This window comes from Geotrypetes seraphini, chromosome 12 (assembly GCF_902459505.1).
Source record: "Geotrypetes seraphini chromosome 12, aGeoSer1.1, whole genome shotgun sequence".
In the NCBI taxonomy this organism is placed as follows: Eukaryota; Metazoa; Chordata; class Amphibia; order Gymnophiona; family Dermophiidae; genus Geotrypetes; species Geotrypetes seraphini.
In genome coordinates this window covers 102,047,453-102,071,850 of record NC_047095.1, presented here as the reverse complement: position 1 = coordinate 102,071,850, position 24,398 = coordinate 102,047,453, and the positions used below count along the sequence as shown (strand labels likewise).

Genomic DNA, 24,398 nt, shown 5'->3' with positions numbered 1-24,398 from the left:
TTTCTCTCTGAACAAGAAGCTCTCACCCGTATGGACACTGCCCAAGCTACTGGCTGAGATCTTTGGTGGACATCCTGAATGCGATCTACACACCCTACATTTCTGAGAGGACTTTCTCTGTATTGCATAGTTTCTTGTGTTGTTTTTCATATGCTATCTCAGTAAATGTACATTATGGGAGTGGATTTCACTGCTGTTTTTCAGAATACTGTTTCTGTCTGTTTTCCATGAGCTATTTCATGTATAGTTTCTATCCGTGTGCACTTGGTTTACCCTTTCAGTTCCATATTGTTGGAGAGTTACTGGGATGAGATCTGGACATGTATCACTGATAAGTTACAGTTTACTGCTCCCTTTACCTATTCCATACTCATCCTCCAAGCTCTTGCTTTGCCGGATGTGCTATCCATGGAGGCTGCGACTTTAATATCATGATAGCAGTATCTATTCAAATTGCTTTGACCCATTGGAAGTATACATCTCACTCTACTGTTAACTAATGGTGGAATACCGTTACAGAGTTGAGTACATATGAATATCACAATGCAGAACATACTCATACAGTTAGTTGATATTGCAAGGTTTGGTCTCTGATTTCCTTTGAGTGGATGTTCCATTTTCTGTTTCTGTTTATATATGAATTTGTATTGTAATGCTTTACATTTTGTACACTGAATATCATATATGATCGATACCTGATGTTGGCATTCCAGATTTTCATTCAAGTTCTTGTATTTCTACTTATTATTCTGCTAACTTGCTCATTTGTTTGACTGGATTCACTCATGTATTGCAGAATATCCTCTCGTATGACCTATGGCTCAGTTTTGGGTTTTGTATCTTATTTCTTTTATATTTCATGTACCCATGTCACAAATTTCAATAAAAAGATTGAACTGAAAAAAAGAATTTATTGTAGTAGCCAACTATCTTGCAAAATCATTTGAATACAATACGACTCAGATGCTTTTAAAATTTATACATAATTTTTTAATTCAAAATCTTAGACATCAGGCCTTACATTAATGATTCCTTTTGTGCCTTTTGTTTTTTACCTCCCCTTTCTTTTATTTTATGCAATGTATCCTCCCCATTTACCCATCTGTATCATGTTGTGTCTGTATGGTAATTGTGAATAGGTTCCCTTTATTTTAATTAAAAAAACATTTTTAAAACTTTGTATTAATTGGAAACCGCTTTTACTATAAAAGTGGTATATCAAGATTTAAATAACCTTGAAACTTAATATACAGATTGTAAAAAATCACCACTTACATGTTTTTCATGCCAACATGAGGGCCCCATGCATTTAAACAAAAAATATAAGCAATTTAGAGAGTGCTTCAATATTACCACTATCAGGATAATTTCCCAGTCTATCCTTGTTCAGCCCTTTTGAGGTCACTGACTGTACAGCTAGTGTTGAATACTGGATCAATGTAATTTAGAACTTGCAAACTTTGGAGATAATGTTATTCTTGCTTTCTTTCCCATTCAAGGAAGTTTAAATCAATTTATTTTGTTATTATGTATTTCTTGTTGTTTCTGTCAGGCCTCAATAGAATAATGTGGCATTTGGGGATAAAGATACATCCCAAAATTCCAGAACTAGAGGCCAGAATAGCAAATATCTCCACTGCTACCATGAACTTTCCCCTGGTGCTCAGGTATGTTGGGATGAAAGAAACCCAGACACTGCAGAACACCAGCATGCTGAAGGTGATGTGTTTGGCCTCATTAAAACTGCTAGGTAGATTTCTTGCTAGAAAAGCTACAATGAAGCTGATTCCAGCCAGAAATCCCAGGTAACCCAGAACACAGTAAAATGCAATTGCTGATCCTTCATTGCATTCAATTAATATTGTTCCAATTTCTGATTGAATGTTTTGATGTGGGAATGGAGTAGCAGTACCCAACCAAATAAGGCACAGGAGAACTTGAAGAAGAGAACAGGAAAGGACTATAGAGTATGAGACCCTGGAACCCATCCATTTCCGAAGCTTGCTTCCAGGCTTGGAGGCATGGAAAGCCATGACCACAGTGATTGTTTTTGCCAGGACAGAGGAGAGAGCGATGGAGAAAGTTATTCCAAAAGCACTCTGTCTGAGAATGCAGGTCACCTCCTCAGGATAGCCTATGAATATCAATGAGCAGAGGAAGCAGAGCATGAGGGAGACTAAGAGAATATAGGTTAGGTTTCGGTTGTTGGATCTCACAATGGGAGTGTCTTGGTACTTTATGAAGATTCCCAGAATGACAGCAGTGATGAGAAAGAAGAATATGCTGATAAGTGTCAAAATGATTCCCAAAGGTTCATCATGGGATAAGAAGCTTATCAATTTTGGGACACAGACATCTCTTTTTTCATTGGGCCATTGGTCCTCTAGGCATTTCACACAGTTGTCCATATCTAAGAAGAAAAATATTTTCTTAACATCTCAAAATTGATATCAGTATAGGAGAGTAACTAAATATTTGTTTTTCTAAATTTAACAATAATAATATTTTTCTCTGGCATGTAGGTTATGCTAGAATGTAGGGATGAGCTTCATTTTTTGAAAATGACCAGTTTGTCCTCAGTGTGCTTATCATTTTGAATCATTTTTGGAAGAAGAAAAAAGTCCATATGAAAAACACACTAAAATCAGTCATTGTGATGTAGGAGTGGGTCAGCATTCTTAGTAGATTGGTCACACAGACATTCCAGCAGAGCAGTGGGGCACCCTAATGAATTTCAAATACTGCCATTTTTTTGAAATGGAAGATATTAGAGATACACTTTTATCAAAGCTGAAAATTGACATCCCTCCTGCCATTGTTGTTTGGTGGATGGGGAGGTGTTTCAAGGGGGAATAGAGGCTACAGCCATGGCCACTAAACTTATCATTGCAGGGAGATCCCTTCCCACAGTAAGCTAAGCGGCCACATCTAAAATAACCCAATTTTCTAACCGATATTTGTAACATGAATGTCGGTTTGAGAATTGGGTTTACTTTAGGCAGCCTTAGGCCTGATTCTATAAAGGTCCCCCATCAACTTCTGAGACTGGGTATCCTATACAGAATCTGGGCCATTATATATACATATGTATTTTGGACCTGGAGCAATGGAGAGTTAAGTGATTTGCCTAGAGTCACAAGAGGCTGTAGTGGGAATTAAATCCAGTTCCACAGGTTCTCAGGCTAGTACACTAAATACTAGGATTCTCCTCCCCTTTCTACTTCTGAATTTGACCAATAAAGGATGGACATTCCTATTAAGATCTACTGGGTTTGTCTAAATAACCAAAAATAACCATTGTAGAAGAGAAAGGTCCCAGATCTATAAACAGTGCCTAAAACATAGGTCTTGAGAAATACAGTACATAGTGCATGCCAATCTTGTTAGACACCATTTATAGATTTATGCCTAGTGGTGCCTAAAGTGGACTTAAGAGCCAGTAGGCATCCTAAACTTAGGTGACCCTATTTATTCCAGGGTTTTCTTGGTCTAAATAGTTTAGGCACCTAAGTCCAAAACAGAAGCCTGGATGCCAAACACACTCATGATCCGCTCCCTGTTAGGTGCCTTGGACTAAGAACATAAGAATTACCACTTCTGGGTCAGACCAGTGGTCCATCATGCCCAGCAGTCCGCTCAAGCAGCAGTCCTTATGTCAAAGACCAGTGTCCTAACTGAGACTAGCCTTACCTGTTCAGCAGGAACTTGTCTAACTTTGTCTTGAATCCCTGGAGGATGTTTTCCCCTATAACAGCCTCCGGAAGAGCGTTCCAGTTTTCTACCACTCTCTTGGTGAAGAAGAACTTCCTTATGTTTGTACGGAAACTATCCCCTTTTATCTTTAGAGAGTGCCCTGTCATTCTCTCTACCTTGGAGAGGGTGAACAACCTGTCTTTATCTACTAAGTCTATTCCCTTCATTATCTTGAATGTTTCAATCATGTCCCCTCTCAGTCTCTTTTCAAGGGAGAAGAGGCCCAGTTTTGATAATCTCTCATTGTACAGCAACTTCTCTAGCCCCTTAACCATTTTAGTCACTCTTCTCTGGACCCTTTCGAGTAGTTCTGTGTCCTTCTTCATGTACTTCAACCAGTGCTGGATGCAGTATTCCAGGTGAGAGTGTACCATGGCCCAGTACAGTGGCATGATAACCTTCTCCAATCTGTATGTGATCCCCTTTTTAATCATTCCTAGCATTCTGTTTGCCCTTTTTGCCGCTGCCGTGCATTGCGCAGACAGCTTCATTGACTTGTTGACCAGTACTCCCAAGTCTTTTTCCTGGGAGGTCTCTCCAAGTACTGTTATTTGCCATGTCGCAGCCCATTTCTCGAGAGTTTTTATATTACATTGAAAGGTCTTTACAATCCTCCCGCATCTTCACTACTCTGATTAACTTTGGATCATCTGCAAATTTGATCTTCACACTCATCGTACCAATTTCCAGGTCATTTATAAATATGTTGAAGAACACGGATCAGAGTACCAAACACTGTGGCACTCTACTCATGATGTTTTTCCAGTCTGAGTATTGTCCATTTACCCCCACTCTCTGTTTCCTATCTGCAGGCCAGTTTTTAATCCACGTGAGCATTTCACCCTCGATTCCATGGCTCGCAATTTTTCGAAGTAGTAGTTCATGCTGAACCTTGTCGAAAGTCATCTGAAAATCCAGACATACCATGTCGACCAGGTCACCCTTGTCTATCTGCCTGTTTACTCTCTCAAATAAGTGCAGCAAATTCGTCAAGCAAAATCTTCCTTTGCTGAAGCCGCACTTACTTGAAAATTATGCTAATTGCTTATTATTCTTTAGAAATCCAGGGACTGAAAATATTTGAAAAAGAAGTCAGAAAAGTACGCAATATATATATTCAAACAGACTGACTAGCAAAAAAGTTTTGTCTACAGAGAGTGATCAGTACATGTATACTCCGCTCAGAGACATGAAACTCAAAAAAGGAAGGCTAAAAATCCACCTTTGCAAAAAAGAGTTCACCTTCCAGTCATTCCGATGATTATATGTGGGATCACTCTCTGAGGCTTGGTGGAACAAAGTATCTAATGTTTCAAAAAATAGTTTCAAAAAATCTTTTAACAAACTTTCTTCATGTTGGTTTAAATCAGGGGTCTCAAAGTCCCTCCTTGAGGGCCGCAATCCAGTCGGGTTTTAAGGATTTCCCCAATGAATATGCATGAGATCTATGTGCATGCACTGCTTTCAATGCATATTCATTGGAGAAATCGTGAAAACCCGACTGGATTGCGGCCCTCAAGGAGGGACTTTGAGATCCTTGGTTTAAATGTATCAATAAATATCTTAATTTAATTCACATGTGCCAAAGTCCATAGTATGCAAGGATGCATTGTCAAGAAGAAATATTTGGTTGTAATGAAAAAGTACTTAGCTTATTATATCAATTTGAGGGTCCCAACACGGGCCCGTTTCAGAATCTGCTTCAGGAGACCCAATAAGTTTTGTCAAAAGTGCTGCATTCAGTGACGTCAGTTACAACTTTGAGAGCATTTTCAGCAGTGATTAAGCCATCATAGTTGGCATGGATAATTTGTTGTGACACTTTTGACAAAACTTATTGGGTCTCCGGAAGCAGATTCCGAAACGGGGCCACGTTGGGACCCTCAAATTGACAAAATAAGCTAAGTACTTTTTCATTACAACCATATACAGTGGTACCTTGGTTTACGAGCATAATTCGTTCCAGAAGCATGCTCGTAATCCAAAGTGCTCGTATATCAAAGCAACTTTCCCCATAGCAAGTAATGGAAACTTGGACAATTCGTTCCACATCCCAAAAATAGGCCTATGTTGTAAATAAAAGCTTATCCTCACCTGCAAATTTTCAGTATCTATTGCAGTACCCCCTACCCATACCGAAGAACACAGCATCAGCTGCTGGCCCCTGAACAGCTTTCCCTCCTCCCTCTGTGCACTCTTGCTCAAGAAAGCCTTCCTCTATCTCCAGTCCGCTTCTTTTTCTCCTCTCTAAGCACAAACCAGCCCCCTTGCTGCCAACCCACCTCCCTGGCTCTGATGCCAAGATTAACACACAACTCTAAAAAGATTATCAGCCACACTTACCCCTGGCAGCTGCCTGCGCTCATGCAGTGGGTGGATGGTTTCTCCCCTCCACATTTAAGCGCTGCCAACATTCAAACCTGGTGTGCAAAATTAATGAGGACGACATCAGGCGAAGCACTCCAATGGGAGAAGTTGTATTGGGCGGGGGAAGCTCCTGTGCTTCTCTCCAACTTCTGGCTAACACGTTTTTGGAGAAGCCAGCCCAGCGCTCTGAGCCGCGTCCGTGATGTGGGCCAATGGGAGAGAGGCCGGAAGTGAGTTGGGAGGGGAGCTAGGAATCGCGGCCGGCATGCTGCAGCTGAAGAACCCGGAAAGCAGCCCCGCAGCCCTGCTGCCAACTGAGGCCAATATCGTGGAGGTGCCCTTTACCCCCCCCCAGGTCCCCCAGCTCCACCCTAAGGCCCTTAAACATCCGCAACCCGATCCCGCAGTACTTTCTGTTCCGGGTGAGTACTGCTCTCTGACGCAAGCCTCCTACTCCTCTCGTCCAGTGCCTGTGTCCGCTAGAGGTAAGGGTCTGGGGGTGGGCCGCGGGGGGGAATGAATCAGGATCTCGGGGTGGACTCGCTCACTGATCGAGTCAATGCTCATTTTGCGAGTTACAGTTTGCTCGAGTGTTTTGTCTTCTTGCAAAACACTCTCAAACTGAGGTTTGATTATATTTCTTCTTGACAACGCATCCTTGCATACTATGGACTTTGACACATGTGAATTACATGAAGATATTTATTGATACATTTAAACCAACATGAAGAAAGTTTGTTAAAAGATTTTTTGAAACTATTTATTGAAACATTAGATACTTTGTTCTACCAAGACTCAGAGAGTGATCCAACATATAATCATCGCAATGACTGGAAGATGAACTCTTTTTTTGCAAAGGTGGCTTTTTAGCCTTCCTTTTTTGAGTTTCATGTCTCTGAGCGGAGTATACATGTACTGATCACTCTGTAGACAAAACTTTTTGTTAGTCAGTCTGTTTGAATATATAAATTGCTTATTATTGGCACCAATTAGATTTCTTACTAATTAAGTCAGGTGCCAAGATCTGCTAAGTGCACTAATCTTAATGCCTAAATTAAGACATCTTTTATAGAAACTGGGCCAAAATACTGTACTTGGTAGTCCATTGATATTTTTTTCAGTATATATTTTATTGGTTTCTTCTAAATCTCAAAGAGAAGATATGATTTTGAATAACCTGACAGAATGAACCTCATATGCTACATATCACTCACCAGTTTCATTGGAGATTTCTCCACTTGGACAGGGAATACAGTCATAGCAGCAGACAGGTTTTCCTTCTTTTGTTAATTTCCTGTAGCCAGGAGCACAGCTCTGACTGCATATTGATTCTGGAGGTGTCTGAGGGTTAACAAAGAAACAAATTCTATCTTCAAGAGAAAGTGGACTGTCGTTTTTAAAATGTAACATTACTTTTCTGTCAATTTATGAAGTTAGTCAGATATTTTCTTCAGATATTACAAATTGACCATTGGAGATCTGTTTCCTGAAGGATCAATCTAATGTAGCAATATTTTACTGAGTGATAATTTATTCCTAGAACACATTGTTGAAAGTTATATTTAGCTAGTTAAAAAGAAGGTATTTCTGTGAGGAGTTGTTTAGGACAAAACCATAAAAACAAGAAACTGAAGACAGTTAAAGACTATATGGCTTTGTTCAGTCTACTCATCCATGCCATGTATCCTGTTTTCCCAAAAATAAGACCTCTCGAAAATAAGCCCTAGCATAATTTTTAAAGATGCTCCTAATATAAGCCCTACCCCAAAAATAAGCCCTAGTTAAGATTGAACTTCGAGGCCCATCCAAATGTCTTTGACACTCCCTGACACTAGTGCAGCCTGATTTCCTGAAAAAATCAGACTCGTCGATTCAGTAACCTTCACCCCTGCTGCTTTAGGAGTCCTTGAAGTGGAGGTATGTCAGTATCATGGTGGGAGAATCTGTGGGGTTCTGCTGCGCAGGGGGATAGGAGGGAGGGATAGAAAGATGCTACACAAGAGGATGGGTGTGAGGGGAGGAGAGATGTTGCACATGGGGGAAAGTTAAGAGGAAAAATTTTGGTGGAGGAGAGGAAAGGAGAGATGATTGTTGTACATGAAAAAAAATAAGACCTCCCTGAAGGGGCACATATATATTCCTTCACATATATATTCCTTGTAAGTAATTTTTCTCTGTAAGTAATTTTTTCTATTCATGCTTGTGCTGAAACAGAAAGTTTTCACTTTGCTAAGAAACTTCACTATGCTTGCTACTTCTTTTTAGTTGCTTTTATGTATCCTGTTACCAAATATGGTCTTTCCTACAGACATATGCTGAAAAAACTGACCCATGTATAATGCTATAAAAATGGATGAAAAATTCATAATAAATGGACAATTTATTTGGGACAAACCAGAGCGTTTGAGGCAGTATTGGGACCAGAACCTTTTCACTCCCCAAAAGTAAGCCCTAGTACATTTTTTTTGACCCAAAATTAATATGACACTGTCTTATTTTTGGGGAAACATGGTACTATTCTTTGCTCTTCCTGAGAGATCCTATGTACTTGTCTCAAGCTTTCTTGAATTCAGTGAATGGTTGTCTGCGTGTGGTCACGAAGTGTCATTAAAGAAACTGCAATGGTGTAAATCTGAGGTGGAATACCTGGGTTTTGTCCTGTCTCATGGTCAGAGGAAAATTAGCACTTCTCGCATTGCTGCTGTTCTGGGTCTGCCCCGCCCAGCTACCAAGAAAGACATGATTACTTTCCTTGGTATGATTGGCCACCAATGGATCCCTGATTGTTCCTTCTATGACCAGATTCTGAGACAGACCCTGGGGCCTGAAATGACTGATCTTATCAGTTGGACTAAAGAAATGTTGGATGCTTTTGGACATTTGAAATGTGCTTTGGTTTTTAGCCCAGGCCGGGGTCTCCCTGATTATGATCAAATGTTTCACCTATTTGCTTGAGACAGTTGTAAAACCATGGCAGGAGTCCTGGCACAAGATCATGGTGGTAACTTACACCCTGTTGCCTTTTTTCTAACAGTCACTCCTGTTCAAGTACAAGGCATGCCTGCCTGCTTGAGAGCCCTGGCTGCATGTACTATGGTGGTAGAGATAGCCACTCCTCTGACCCATGGTCTTTGGACCCCCCTCCCTTCCCTGTTCTCCTTCCTCTTCTTTCTCCTCCTGCTTTTCCCCCTTCCTTTATTTCCCAACTTCAATCCTTTGTTTCCCCTTCTGAACTTGACGCCTGGAACCTGGCCAGTGCCCAAAGCCGCCCTTTGGACGGACTTTAGTGCAAAGAGGGGAGAAATCCTGTATACCAGTCGCTTTACATTTCAACTTCTTGCCAGTGATTTTTTCTTTCTTAACCTTCGCTCCCTGATACAGACATATATAGCTCAATGTCTAATCTGTCTCTGCGCTAAGCCCAACATACCCCATAAAGCACCACACCAGCACCTTACTTATGCCACTTCTCCTTTTACATACTTACAGATTGACTTTACTTATATTCCTCATGCCACTGGGACCCGACAGGATTATGCCCTTGTTATTGTTGACATGTTCTCACGATGGCCTGAAGTTTTTCCCACCACAAATGAAACTGCTCAGATTGTGGTGAATATCCTACTTCACAAAATCATCCCTAGGTGGGGATGCCCCACACATATTACCTCAGATAATGGTCCTGCTTTCATTGCTAGAGTATGCAAAGACTTAGCTACTGCACTATTAAGGACAAAATTAGGAGAGCCATAGCTGGCTCATTTGTAAATTGGAAGAAATTCCTCCCTATTGTTTTAGCTGAAATTAGGATGCAGCCTCACTGCACCACTGGTTACTCTCCCTTTGAGATTCTCATAGGACGACCTTTCCTCACCCCATGGGTAGATAACCCCTCAATAGTTGAGAGTAGTGATCATCCTTGATACAGGAAGAATACGTCCGAAAGCTCATAGGAACATTAGGTATGTTGAAAGAAACATGTCTTGCATCTCTCTTTTCTTTCCACAGATTCCTACCCACTCCTTCCAGCATGGCGACATGGTCATCATCCAGAAGCTTTCCAAGGATAGGAAACAGACAGACTTCCCCTTTGGACCTCCCACCTCTGTGATCACAGCAACCAGGACCGCTGTACTCACTGAGGAGTTTCCTGTTTGGATCCACGCAAGTCACTTGAAGAGGGTTAACCTAAAACCCCAGAAGCAAGCCGCCCCTGCGCAGACCTCACCCCCTCCAGTGGAACAGCACTATGATCTCGTCACAGCATTCCACCAACTTTATCATTCTCCTCCTAGCAGTGTTGCTGCTAGTTTTTCTTCCTGTATGGATCATCTCCAACTGTGTCTACAGGGATGATGTGTCCTTGGTCCACAAAACTGTCTGCCCGTACCCATCTGTAAACGACACCCCAGGCACCTCTTTGCGAACGCGACGTCAAGTTGGAACTTTTCTTCCCAAAGGGGGGGCTGCCCCTCAATTGGAATCCAGAAAAATAGACAGCATACCACCTTTTGGTATAATTCCAGCAGTGAGCACGTAGCCACCTTCTCCTTTGTCTACTGTGACATTAGGGACTGCTCAACAATTGATGCCGCATGGCAGTGTCATTGATTCCGTGATATTCCTAAAGCTAAAGACATATACATATGTGTTACTGACTCACATTGGGGGGATAAGTGTGTGTCCTGGGGAGCAGTAGGGTGGAACACTGGCTCTGACTGGGCTTATAAACCGGAAAGTGCTTAGAAAAGAGTGGACCAAAATGGTAAATCTCTGCTTAGCCGTATGACCCTTCGTAAGATTGGAAACTGTTATGGGAAAGGTGTTGCTGGACATATTATGAAGCTTTCTCTTACAATTGAAAACCCTAGACCTACTGATGAAGGCATGTATGTTATGGGCATGTGGTTTAAAGGTGAGTCTAGCTATCAGCCCCATCAGTTTTTCTTATGGGATCTATCTACCTCCACTCATCCTATCCCGCCATTTTGTGGGGCCCCCCAAAAAAACTAATCTACTGGCCTCCAAATTAAATAAACTTACTGACTTGATGGCCATTGCCAATCCCACCTTTGAAGATACTATGGCTGTTAAGGTAGGTTTTTCAGAACGTAACCTCTGGTTAGAATGGATGAAATTCACTGCTGATCAACATAATAAGAGTAATTGTTACATATGTGCTCAGGCTAAACCCCATTTAGGAACTGTACCTTTGGACCTCCCTCCTGGTATCCAACCATGCTTTTTTGGGTTATTTACCAATACCTCCTCTAATTCCACTGATCCTCTTTATGCGTTGTGGCATTCCAAATACCCTTTGCTTACCATCTATGAGGGTAATTACACATGTCATGTTTCTAATCTGACACAGGGTAGTTTTTTAGGCAATTTCCCCCCTGGTTATTATTCTGTCTTGGATTATATGTATGCCCCACTATTGCAGCATCAGATTTTCACCCTAGGTGATATTTACAAGCTCTGTGGAGACCTTTGGCTCCGTGTTAAATTACCCAGCCAGTGGACAGGCCAGTGCACTTTAGCTAAGGTTATCATGTCCCTGCATATCTTCTCTGAAGGGCACCCTTCCTCTTTGCATGGTTCTTCTTCCTCTTTACCCCGACATAAACGTGATCTCCTTGGTAGTTTTGATCTGCATGTATATATAGATGCCATAGGGGTCCTAAGAGGGGTCCCAGATGAATTCAAGGCCCGAGACCAAGTTAAGGCTGGGTTTGAGTCTCTTATTCCCCTTATCACTATCAATAAGAATGTTGATTGGATTAATTACATTTATTACAATCAGCAACGCTTTGTGAACTAGACTAGGGACACCTTGCAAAGTATTGCTGATCAGTTAGGCCCCACTTCTTAGATGACTTTCCAAAACCACATATGATCCTTTCTGAGAAGGGGGTGTCTGTAAAATTCTCCCCCCAGTATTTTATCCTGTTGTACCTTTATTCTTGACAATATAGTTCCTACAGGTAAGGTTACTATGGCCATTCAGAAATTAGAAGACTTCTCTGCTGAACTCAAACGTAACTCTAGTTTATCTAATCCTTGGGATCAGTACATTAGTTGGATGCAGGGATGGGTTAAAAGACCTTATTATTGTTATAATCTCTATTATTATTTGTACCCATGTTGCTTATGTCATTTTTAGACTGCTTATGTGTTGTAGTTCTCATATTACTGCTCCTAAGCCCCCTCCTCGAAAGACATATCTGGAATATCTCTCCCTTCAAGTTCATGTTGTGCACTTATGATGTCATTTTCTTGACGTAAGAGGGGATTGAAGGGGCACATATATATTCCTTCATATATATTCCTTGTAAGTAACTTTTCTCTGTAAGTAATTTTTTCTATTCATGCTTGTGCTGAAACAGAAAGTTTTCACTTTGCTAAGAAACTTTACTTTGCTAATCAAGCACAAGTTCATTTTTCTCTTTGTGGTCTGTTCTAGCTGAGCAAGTCTGCTTCTCATTTAGATAAGCAACTTTTGCTAAAGAATGAAACATTTGCTCAAACCTTAGACAAAAGGACAAGGAAGCTCAGGAACGGCTTTAGGATGGAGACTGTAGGGAGCGCCTGGACCCTTCTCAGGGACACACTGCAGGAAGCGCAAAAACTGTACATCCCCAGTTTTAGGAAAGGCCGCAAGAACAAGCGGTCAAAAGACCCGGTTTGGATGACACATGAAGTAAAGAAGGTAATCAGTGACAAGAAAGTGTCCTTCCGGAAATGGAAAAGGGATCCAATGGAGGAAAATCACCAGGAGCACAGGAAATGCCAAAAGGAATGCCACCGAGAGATTAGAAAAGCAAAAGAGAAATACGAGGAGGGGCTGGCCAGGGAGGCGAAAAACTTCAAGGCATTCTTCAGTTACGTAAAGGGGAAGCAACCAGTGAGAGAGGAGGTGGGGCCATTGGACGATGGGAATAGGAAGGGAGTGATTAAGGAGAATAAAGAGGTAGCTGAGAGGTTGAACACGTTCTTCTCGTCGGTCTTCATGAGCGAGGACACGTCCAATATACCGGACTCAGAGGAGCTCATGAGTGGGGAGCAGGCCAAAAGATTGGGGCATATAAAGGTAAGTCGGGAGGATGTCCTCAAGCAGATTGACAGACTGAAAAGCGGCAAATCACCGGGACCGGACGGGATCCACCCAAGGGTTCTAAAGGAACTAAGTCAGGAAATAGCGGGCGCAATCCAGCATGTTTGCAACCTATCCTTGAAAACTGGAGAGGTACCAGAGGACTGGAAACTGGCGAATTTCACACCTATCTTTAAGAAGGGATCAAGAGGTGACCCCGGGAACTACAGGCCGGTGAGCCTGACTTCAGTTATAGGGAAGATGGTGGAAGCAATGATCAAGGACAGCATTTGCGAGCACATCGAGAAAAATGGCCTACTGCGGACAAGCCAGCACGGATTCTGTAAGGGAAGGTCGTGCCTGACAAACCTTCTGTACTTCTTTGAGGGAATAAGCAGTCAGGTGGACAAAGGGGAACCCATAGACATCATTTACATCGATTTTCAAAAGGCCTTTGACAAGGTGCCACATGAAAGGCTGCTTAGGAAGCTGTGGAACCACGGGGTGGGCGGGGATGTACACAGATGGATCAAGCACTGGCTGTTAGGTAGACTACAGAGGGTCGGAGTAAAGGGCCAATATTCTGACTGGCGGGGAGTCACGAGCGGTGTGCCGCAGGGATCGGTGCTGGGGCCGCTACTCTTCAACATATTTATCAATGACCTGGAAACGGAGGCAAAGTGTGAGGTTATAAAATTTGCAGACGATACCAAGCTCTGCGCCAGAGTTAGGACCAGGGAGGAGTGTGAGGAACTGCAAAGGGACCTCGATAAGCTGGAGGACTGGGCAAACAAATGGCAAATGCGCTTTAACGTAGATAAATGCAAGGTCATGCACATAGGGAAAAAGAACCCGTTGTTCGAGTATAAAATGGGGGGGAGATTGCTGGAAGACACCGGACTTGAGAGAGACTTGGGTGTGCTAGTGGATCCATCCATGAAACCATCCGCACAGTGTGCAGCAGCCTCGAAGAAAGCCAACAGGATGCTGGGCATCATCAAGAGGGGCATATCAACCAGGACGCGGGAAGTCATCATGCCGCTGTATCGAGCGATGGTGCGCCCACATCTGGAATACTGCGTTCAATATTGGTCGCCGCACCTCAAGAAGGACATGGCAGTTCTTGAGAGAGTCCAAAGGAGGGCAACAAAACTGGTAAGAGGGCTGGAAAACTGCCCATATGCTGAGAGGCTGGATAAACTGGGGCTCTTCTCTCTGGAAAAGAGGAGGCTCAGGGGGGATATGATAGAGACCTTCAAAATACTTAGGGGCATAGAGAGGGTGGACAGGGACAGGTTCTTCAGACTAAAAGGGACGACAGGTACGAGGGGGCACTCAGAGAAACTGAAGGGAGATAGGTTCAAATCAAATGCAAGGAAGTTTTTCTTCAACCAAAGGGTCGTGGACAAATGGAATGCGCTCCCGGAGGAAGTGATCCGGCAGAGTACGGTACAGGGATTCAAACAGGGATTGGACAGATTCCTGAGGGAAAAGGGGATCGTGGGGTACTGAGGGAGGTGCTGGGGTGTTGCATAAGTATAGACAGCTCACCAGGTCGTGCAGGTGCAAGGCCGGAGGGTTAGGACATTGATGGGAAGATAGGATTTCGATGAGAAACCTAGGGGGCAAGGGGGCCCCTTCTGGTGATTAAGGCAGGTCATGACCTGTTGGGCCGCCGCGGGGGCGGACTGCTGGGCGGGATGGACCTCTGGTCTGACCCGGCAGAGGCACTGCTTATGTTCTTATGTTCTTATGAAACTTCCCACCAAAGCCCCCCTTATGCTTGCTACTTCTTTTTAGTTGCTTTTATATTTCCTGTTACCAAATATGGTCTTTCCTACAGTCATATGCTGAAAAAACTGACCCATGTATAATGCTATAAAAATGGATGAAAAATTCATAATAAATGGACAATTTATTTGGGACAAACCTGAGCGTCCTTTCTTCCTAAAGAGACTGTCCCCAGATGCATCTGACTTACAAACGACAGAGCGTGTGAGGCAGTATTGGGACCAGAGCCTTTTCACTTCCCAAAAGTAAGCCCTAGTACAGGGGTGTCCAATGTCGGTCCTCGAGGGCCGCAATCCAGTCGGGTTTTCAGGATTTCCCCAATGAATATGCATGAGATCTATTAGCATACAATGAAAGCAGTGCAAGCAAATAGACCTCATGTATATTCATTGGGGAAATCCTGAAAATCCGACTGGACTGCGGCCCTCGAGGACCGACATTGGACACCCCTGCCCTAGTACATTTTTTTGACTCAAAATTAATATGACACTGTCTTATTTTTGGGGAAACATTGTACTATCTTTTCCTCTTCCTAAGAGATCCTAAGTATTTGTCTCAAGCTTTCTTGAATTCAGTGATCTGGCTAAACTTGACTTAGCCTAAGAGTCATTCCCAGCTAGCTAAGTCTCACTGAATAACAGGGGGTTTGTCTCTGCAACTTCTACTGAGAAGCCATTTCATGAATTCATCTTTCTGTGAAGAAGTATTTTCCTAAGTCACTCCTGAGTAGAGTTACCAGATTTTTCTTCAGAAAAATCCAGATCCATGGCCACATCCCCAGACCACCCAGTTCTGCCTCTGCCCTGCCCTGTTCTACCCCAATCCCCACCCCAGACAGCATCTGTGTTTAGGGCCGATGGCCACCATTCCAGCTCTTCTACAGGCAGAGGAAGGAGGAGGAAGTCTTCCATTTTGTCTCTCCTTCCTCAGCCCGACTTTGCAACACATCGACGCCGATCAGGCAAGACTCCACCCACTCTAGCTCACTCCTCTTCTGCCCTGTTTTTAGGGTCATGACTACCGTTCCAGCTCTTCAGCAGGCAGAGTAAGGAGGAAGAAGCCTTCCATTTTGTCCCTCCTTCCTCAGCCTGACACCGCTCCACAGTGACGTCTCAGATAATCCAGCTTCTCTTCCGCACTATTTAAGGGCCAGCGAACACCATTTCAGCACTTCAGCAAGCAGAGGAAAGAGGAAGAAATCTTCCATTTTTTTCCTCCTTCCTTGCTCTACAGTGATGCAGATCGGGCTTGACCTAGCCTACTCCAGATCACCTATATCCTCTCCAGCTTCAATCATACACACAATCACACTAAAATCCAATCATCTGCCACTAACAACCACCAAAAGAGAAAGCTACATCCTAACCCCCAGAAAGTCATCTGCTACCTCACACCCACCAACCCCTTGCTTCCTATCTTTCACAATGAAAACACAATTATAAACTATCTTACTGATCACCTTGCTCCTAACAAGCTGGAAGGCAGTAGCAAACAACATCTCCCCAATACGTTATTTTAACTGCAAACAGAGTTCACCACCCAGCCAGGAGAATCATTGTAGACAGAAACATAACAAACTGCCAGACCTGCATGCAACACATCATTACACCAACATGGGGGAGAAGACCAACAAACCAACCCAGGACCAATCCACATCCACTCCTTCCGGGCTTGTGACTCGGGGCTCACAGCACATAGGCACAAAGGAGTGAGCTTCTCAAGCTCCAGCATGACCCCTGCGCTGCTCACTGAATGCTGCCACCAGGTCCCGCGAGTCTCACAAGAACTGGTGGCAGCCATTCAGCGATTGGTGCAGGGCCATGCAAAGCTCGAGAAGCTCGCTCCTGCACTCCTGTGAACCATGATCCCTGAGCCCAGAAGGAGGTGCGCAGGGCAAGAGCGCAGAAAATTAACTCCTGTCCATACACCAGGGATAACAGAAAAGGTACATGGGGGGAGGAGGGAGGGGGTAAAAAAATTATTAGTATCAGCCAGGCTAGGGCGGGAGATGGGAGGGATCCCTCCTATCAGAGGCCTGTATCAAGTCTGGAAGGGGGTCGCGTGATGACCCGAATATAGGACAAGACCCTCATTTTTGTTGCAATTTTTTGGCCCAAAAATCTCATCCTATATTTGAGTACATACAGTAATTGTCAAAAATAACACCGAAGATCACAAATTAAAGTGTGCCACTAATATTTAAATGTTTTTCTTTCAGGTACACAAAAACCAGTAATATGTGATTCCTTTAAAACAAATGGTTATAGCCAGGTCACCTTTTTCAATATCCAATAATGTCAGATACATTTAAATTTTAAATCAGGGGAAGAGTCTTAAAGTCTCTCACAGACAGGAGCTGTGTTACCTTTACCTCGGACAAAGAGGGTGGACACAATAGAAATCAACATTCTTTATCCCCAATGGAGTTAGATACTAAAACATCTGTTAAAATTACTATTTTTAATGATTAATGAAAACTGAGAATATTAAACAGTCAATTAAAATGAACTGGAAACTCTCTCACAAAAATCCAATCCAGCAGAACCTTACTCATGCACTGAGAACCAAATCAAATTTACAGGCTCTATATTATTTAACTAAACCTTTTTATTATGAGTTATCTTACATAATGTTTCACCTGAATAAATGCAGCCTCCCACACTATCATGTTTTCATTGATGGTAAAATCCTCCCCAGGGGCAGCATAAGGTTTATAACTTCCAACAATTTCAGGTTTCACTGTTCCATTTGGCAGAAAGATCAAATTAGTAATACTGTATTCCATGAGTAGGTCTCCATTCTCATCAAAAAAGATGTCTTCACCAAGCACGTTCTTAAAGTGTACATTCTTCAGATAACGATGAAGCTGAAAATTAAATGACACATTTTCAGGAATGCCTGTAACTGCCAATTTTCTATTTGTTTATGTACAGTGGTACCTTGGTTTGCGAGCATAATTCGTTCCCGAAGCATGCTCGCAATCCGAAGTGCTCGTTTATCAAAGCAACTTTCCCCATAGGCCATAATGGCATCTCGGATGATTCATTCCACCCAACCCCTGACCCAAGTCGAAACCCGATCTGACCCCTTAGCAGACCCCAGGAACCGGCTTTGTTGCTCCCCCGAGGCCACCAGCACTGCTCCCTCCCTTTGCGATCACCTATTTCCCCCCTCTGACAGGCCCTGTCCTTACCTGTGTACCGCCGGTATTGGAAAGTGCCTGCCACAGGTTTGCTGCTGGGCCTTGAGCATCTGCACATTATCAAGGCCTTCTGGCTCTCATCCACTCTGAGATTCTCATGAGACTTGAGATCTCAAGAGAATCTCGGAGGGTGAGAGCCAGAAGGTCTTGAGCATGTGCAGATGCTCAAGGCTCAGCAGCAGTCCAGCAGAATACCGGCAGCAGGCACTTTCCAACACTGGCGTGCACAGGTAAGGACAGGGCCAGTCAGTGAGGAGGATGAGATGATTGCGAAGGGAGGTAGCAGCGCCGGTGGCCTCGGGGGAGCATCAAAAGCAGTTCCCAGGGGTGAGGTTGGGTTGGTTGGGGGCTTGCAAATCGAGTCAATGCTCGGTTTGCGAGTTACAGTTTGCTTGAGTGTTTTGCTTGTCTTGCAAAACACTCGCAAACCGCATTACGCATAAACCGAGGTTTGGATGCATTTGTTTAAGAATAATGATAATTTCCCAGTCTAATGTTCACTCACAAGGGCACACATTAAAAACACAATGACACCTAAATCCTTTTCTGGGTGGTGACTCCTAATGTGGAACTTAATTCTGTTGGGTTATTCTTCCCTATTTGCACCATATGGTACTTGTCCACATTGAATTGTCCACCTGTTTACTCTCCCAGACTCACAAGATCCTCCTGCAGATTCTCACAATCTGCATTTTATTCGATAATGTTGAAAAATTTTGAGCCATTGTCACTTTTGATAACTCCAGTCATGTTAGATTGCAATCCTTATCTATTGCAGTGCCCACAACTTATTATATTAATCTGGATAACTTCTTTATTCAATGGGATTCTTCAAACAGGTTGCTTTCCAATGAGCATAGAGTTTATAGTGTTAATGCCTATTCCTAAATCTGAGGGTTTGGATCTTTCTCATCCCCTCATATTTTAGGCCAATTGCAAGTATACTTTTCTTTTCCAAATTGGTTTACACTATAGTAGGATTAAGACTTTCCCACTATATCGAAACTTTTTCCTGTTTGTGTTTATCCCAGTTCAGTTTCATAAATTAAAACTGTACAGAATCTTCTCTACTTACATAGGCAGCGGAATGTTTTTTTGTCTTGGGGGCCTGCAAGCTCCGCCACAGACCCCATCCAAGTTCCGCCCCAGATCCCGCTCCTATAATGGTACCAATTGTAATACCATTTTTTCCCATTCATTTTTCATATATACACCCACAATATAATCTTATTAACAATACATAATGGTTAACCACAAAATTAAACTACGCAAAGCATATTGTATGTTTCTCAACATTCATTCCTACCAGAATACCTTGCCTTGGTCACACATGCAGAATATAGATAGCTCCTATGCAAATACAGGAGCAAACTGTATACAAACCAAAACCTAAGATTCAAGACCTAGGGCTGTGGAGTTGGAGTCGAGGAGTTAGAGACAATTTTGGATACCTGGAGTCGGAGTCATGGGTACCAGAAACTGAGGAGTCAGAGTCGGAGTCGAAGGATTTATCTACCAACTCCACATCCCTAGTACAATCCCCAGAGAAAAGAAACAAATGCATTTCTTCCTGAACAGTACAAAATATAGACAGCAGATGTCATTTCTCAGAACTGACACAATTCAATCACTAAATTGAAAATATAATCATTTCTCCTACCTTTTTTTCCTGGTGATTTTGTTTTTCAAACCATATTTTCTCAGTCTTTGGCTGCACTTTCCTCTGTCTGTGCTCTTAACTGTATATCCAGGGCCACCTTATCCATTTGCTGTTTTTCTCTCCTTCACTTTCTGCCATACATCCATCTTTAGCATTAACTTTTAATATTCAGCTTTCTTCCATTTTTCTGCTTTCTTCTCAAAATCTACTTTTCCATGCCTTTCCTTCCCATCTATCCATGTGTACCATCTCTGCCCTCTTTCTTCTCCCCTACTCCCAACTATCCATAAGAAGCATTTCTAATTTTCTCTTCCCTGCTGCACCCATTGCTGTGACCATCTCTTCCCTCTGTCTCCCCTTCCCCTCCATCCCTAAGCACCATCTCAACCTTCCCATATGGTCAGACATCTGTCTTCCCCCTTCCCCCCTCATTTGATCTGGCATCTTTCTCCTCTCCTTCCCATAGCCTGGAATCTCTCTCCTCTTCCATGGCCTGGGATCTCTCTCTACTTCCCTCCTTCTTTCTGAGGTCTAGCATCTCTCTCCTCTCCTTTCTATGGTCTAGCATTTCTCTCTCCCCTCCTTCCATTCTGTGGTCTGACATCTCTCTCTCTCTCCTTCTCATTCCAGTGGTCTGACATCTCTCCCTTCTTTAGGCCATCTCTTCTCCTTCCCAGTATAACATTTCTCCCTCCCTCCTCTCTACCACTATCATGTCCAACAATTCTCCCTCTTTCTTCCTTTCCCCATATACATCATCTCTCTTTCCCTCTCATGCCACACATCTATGTCCAAAAATTCTCCATTCCTTTTCCTCCCCCATGGCAGTATTTTTTTCTCTCCTGCCTTGCTAACTCTCTACCCCCTGCACCCAGCCTCTGCACACAGCCCCCTTCCCTCCCCTTCTGTCAGACACTGCACCTAGCCCCCTCCTTCCCTCTGTCAGGCAATATACCCAGCCCCCTACCTCTCTGCCTCCAACAACCATCCCCCTTCTTTCTCTCCCCTATCAAGCTCTGCACCCAGCCCCCTTCCTTTCCTCCCTCCCCTTTCAAAATCTGTACCCCTCCCTTCCCCCAGACTCTGCACCCAACCCCCTCCCCCAGTAATGCACTGCATTTAGCCCCATTCTTCCCCTGTCATGCATTGCACCTAGCACCCTCCCCATGTCAGACTCTGTACCCAGCCACCACCACCTCCCTTGTCAGACTCTGCACCCAGCCATCACCACCCCTCTTGTCAGACTCTGCACTCCCCCCCCTGTCCTCCTCTGGAGGAGTGGAGAAAGGCAAAGGGAACAACGGCAACAACATAGTCCTGATACAGTCCAGCACTGTCACTCTGCTCCCTAAACACATTTCCTCAGCTCCAGCACAGACTCTTTCCCTCCTATACTTTGCCTTCTTTCCAGCACAGATTTTCTCCGAGAACATAAGAAAAGCCGGCTAAGGTCTATTGAGTTCAGCACTCTTGTTTCTTCTTTCACTGAGTGGCAATGAGCATGCTTTGGCGCTCCTGCTCGGCACTCAGCAGGTTGAATGGCTCCTGCAAATTCTTATGATTCGCAAGTATTCATAAGAGCCAAAGAATCTGCTGAGCACTGAGCAAGAGGGTCAAAGCATGCTGCCTCTCATTGCCGCTCAACGGCAGAAGAAACCAGCTGTGAACAACCAGGTTAGCCTGCTGCACCTCTGGACCACCAGGGATAAAATTAAGTGGCAATTTTGGGGGAGACCACGGCCCCTGTGGCCCCCCATTCTGGCACCTATATCTACTTATATTAGTTACTATAATCAGAAGTGATCTAAGTCTGAAGGAACAATTAGTTCTTTTCCATTTGACATATCAGGAGCATTTGATATAATAGGTCATGTCCCTTTTTAGAATGTTTGGCTGAATTTAGAGTTACTGGTTGTCGCCTGGCCGTCCCCACTAAGAACAATGCGGTGACTCACCACCAGGTGGCACTCAATACTAGGCCTGCCTCTCAACAGGGAGAAGGCCCTACAGGCAGTGTTGGCTAATAAGGTTTGCCAAAGCACCTTTATAGACCATCCAGAAAAGCTCACAGAAGTCACTAAGGCAAGGTTTAATTGTTGAAAACAAAAGTAGGCAAAGTGCGAGGTTATAAAATTTGCAGACGATACCAAACTGTGCGGCAGAGTTAGCTCCAGGGAGGAGTGTGAGGACCTGCAAAGGGACCTAGACAGGCTGGAAGACTGGGCAAACAAATGGCAAATGCGCTTTAACGTGAAAAAATGCAAGGTCATGCATATAGGGAAAAAGAACCCGTTGTTCAACTACAAAATGGGGGGGGGCATTGTTGGGAGAAAGCAGTCTTGAGAGAGACTTAGGGTGTGCTCGTGGATGCATCACTGAAGCCATCTGCACAGTGCGCAGCGGCCTCGAAAAAAGCCAACAGGATGCTGGGCATCATAAGGAGGGGCATAACAACCAGGACGCGGGAAGTCATCATGCCATTGTATCGATCGATGGTGCGTCCTCATCTGGAATACTGCGTTCAATATTGGTCGCTGTACCTCAAGAAAGACATGGCGGTACTTGAGAGAGTCCAAAGGAGAGCAACGAAACTGGTAAGAGGGCTGGAACACTGCCCATACGCCGAGAGGTTGGACAGGCTGGGGCTCTTCTCTCTGGAAAAAAGGAGGCTCAGGGGTGATATGATAGAGACCTTCAAGATCATGAGGGGCATAGAGAGGGTGGATAGGGACAGATTCTTCAGGCTGAAGGGGACAACAGGTACGAGGGGGCATTCGGAGAAACTGAAGGGAGATAGGTTCAAAACAAATGCAAGGAAGTTTTTCTTCACCCAAAGGGTCGTGGACACTTGGAATGCACTACCGGAGGAAATGATCGGGCAGAGTACGGTACAGGGATTCAAACAGAGACTGGAAAGATTTCTGGGGGATAAAGGGATCGTGGGATACTGAGAAAGTATAGAAACCCAACCAGGTCGTGCATGTGCAAGACCGGAGGGCTAGGACTTCGATGGGAAGATAGGACTCATCAGGAAACCAAGGTGGCATGGGGGCCCCTTCTGGTGATTTAGACAGGTCATGACCTGTTTGGGCCGCCGCGGGAGCGGACTGCTGGGCGTGATGGACCTATGGTCTGACCCGGCGGAGGCACTGCTTATGTTCTTATGTTCTTAGAATTTTATTATGCAATCTTTGTAAAACAAACAAGTTTTCCAGCAAGACAAAATCAATCTCCAAAACAGAGCAAAAAGGTATAACAGAAAATATGCCGTGCACAAGAGTAAAATAATGCAGCACTTGAAACAAACACTAAAACAATAGGCAGGTATGGATAATGGCTGCCTGCTTGCATTCAGTGGATCTTTGGCTTTCTTCAGCCTGGTTGGATGTCACACCCAGCTTCTGCTTAGGACTTGTTTCTAGGATATCAGGCAGCTCGCAAGAGAAGAGAAAAATAATCTTGAGTAAGTTTCAAATACAAACACTCCTTCATTTATCAGCACTGCTATATTAAGTATTGCTTAGCTAAGTTCACACAGTGTGAATAGTGCAGCATAGGTTTCTCAATTCAGGAAAGTCTTTCAATTAGCCCCAGCCAAAAAGAAGATAAAAAAAATCCATGAAACAAAACAGTTCAAGATGATTACTCTCAGGTGAGAGTAATAAAGGTCTCCTGCACTATTCCTTTGCAATGAGGCAAGCAAAAAGAGGAAAAAAAACAATCCCTTCTCCAGGAAAAGAAAAATAATAAGCAGGGTTCATTCAGCTAATGTCCATATCTTCATTCAGCTCACCTTGTGCAGGTACTGTTTCACATACTTCCATGCATTCCTCAGTAGTAGGCCAGGTTGACTGAGTGGGGAGTCCAGTTTCCTCCAGTTCCATCAACTCCTCACTGGGACTGGATCTGGGCTGAGCTCTTCTCCACCTTCTGGTCAGCTTCTCTGGCACCTTCTGCTGAGCTGGTTTCCATCCACCTTCCTGAGCCTCTCCTTTCCCTGTCTGAGGCTCTGGCTTATATTGTGGCAAGCCACGCCCCAAACTCTGAGGTATGGGAATGGGCCAGTACTGCCTTTAGCTCCCCCTTTGGCCATAATGAAAATAGCAGGGAACATATGCTGCTTAAATGCAGTTTGAAAAGGTTTTATTCTTTGCCTCAAATAGGCTCCTTTTGCAGAGCTGCTTCTCTCATTCTGCACAGAGCTGGCCTCTAAGGTTTCTGTACTGGGATAGGCAGCCTCATAGCTAGCCTCTGATGGAATGTACTACTTTCTGAAATCTTGTTCTCCCTGCTTTTACCATGGGGCAAGTTACAAGCAGTGCTGGACTTGCCACATACATAATTTAGGGAATTGTAACTAACTTTATTTAATGTGTTTTTTTGGCTTTTTGATTAAGGCAAAAGAGGGGGAGTTAAGATGGTGGTGGTTTAGGTAACAGTGCTTTCATCTCTGGACCTGCCTTATCATATTTCTTTTTTTTTATTATTCTTTATTCATTTTCAAATTTACAATAAGTGTAACAATATATCCA

At 43.6% G+C, this 24,398-nt stretch overlaps 1 protein-coding gene across 1 annotated transcript; it reads right to left on the bottom strand.

Annotated features, from left to right (window-relative positions):
• Nucleotides 1-1,063: 1,063 nt before the first annotated feature.
• Nucleotides 1,064-23,842, bottom strand: LOC117346832 (vomeronasal type-2 receptor 26-like). The gene is made up of 4 exons (XM_033916979.1): nt 23,660-23,842; nt 17,643-17,870; nt 7,335-7,461; nt 1,064-2,410 (listed from the first exon to the last, which is right to left on the bottom strand). The coding sequence occupies exons 2-4, from the start codon at nt 17,787-17,789 to the stop codon at nt 1,515-1,517; spliced, it is 1,170 nt and encodes a 389-aa protein (XP_033772870.1). The 5' UTR covers nt 17,790-17,870; nt 23,660-23,842; the 3' UTR covers nt 1,064-1,514.
• Nucleotides 23,843-24,398: the final 556 nt, after the last annotated feature.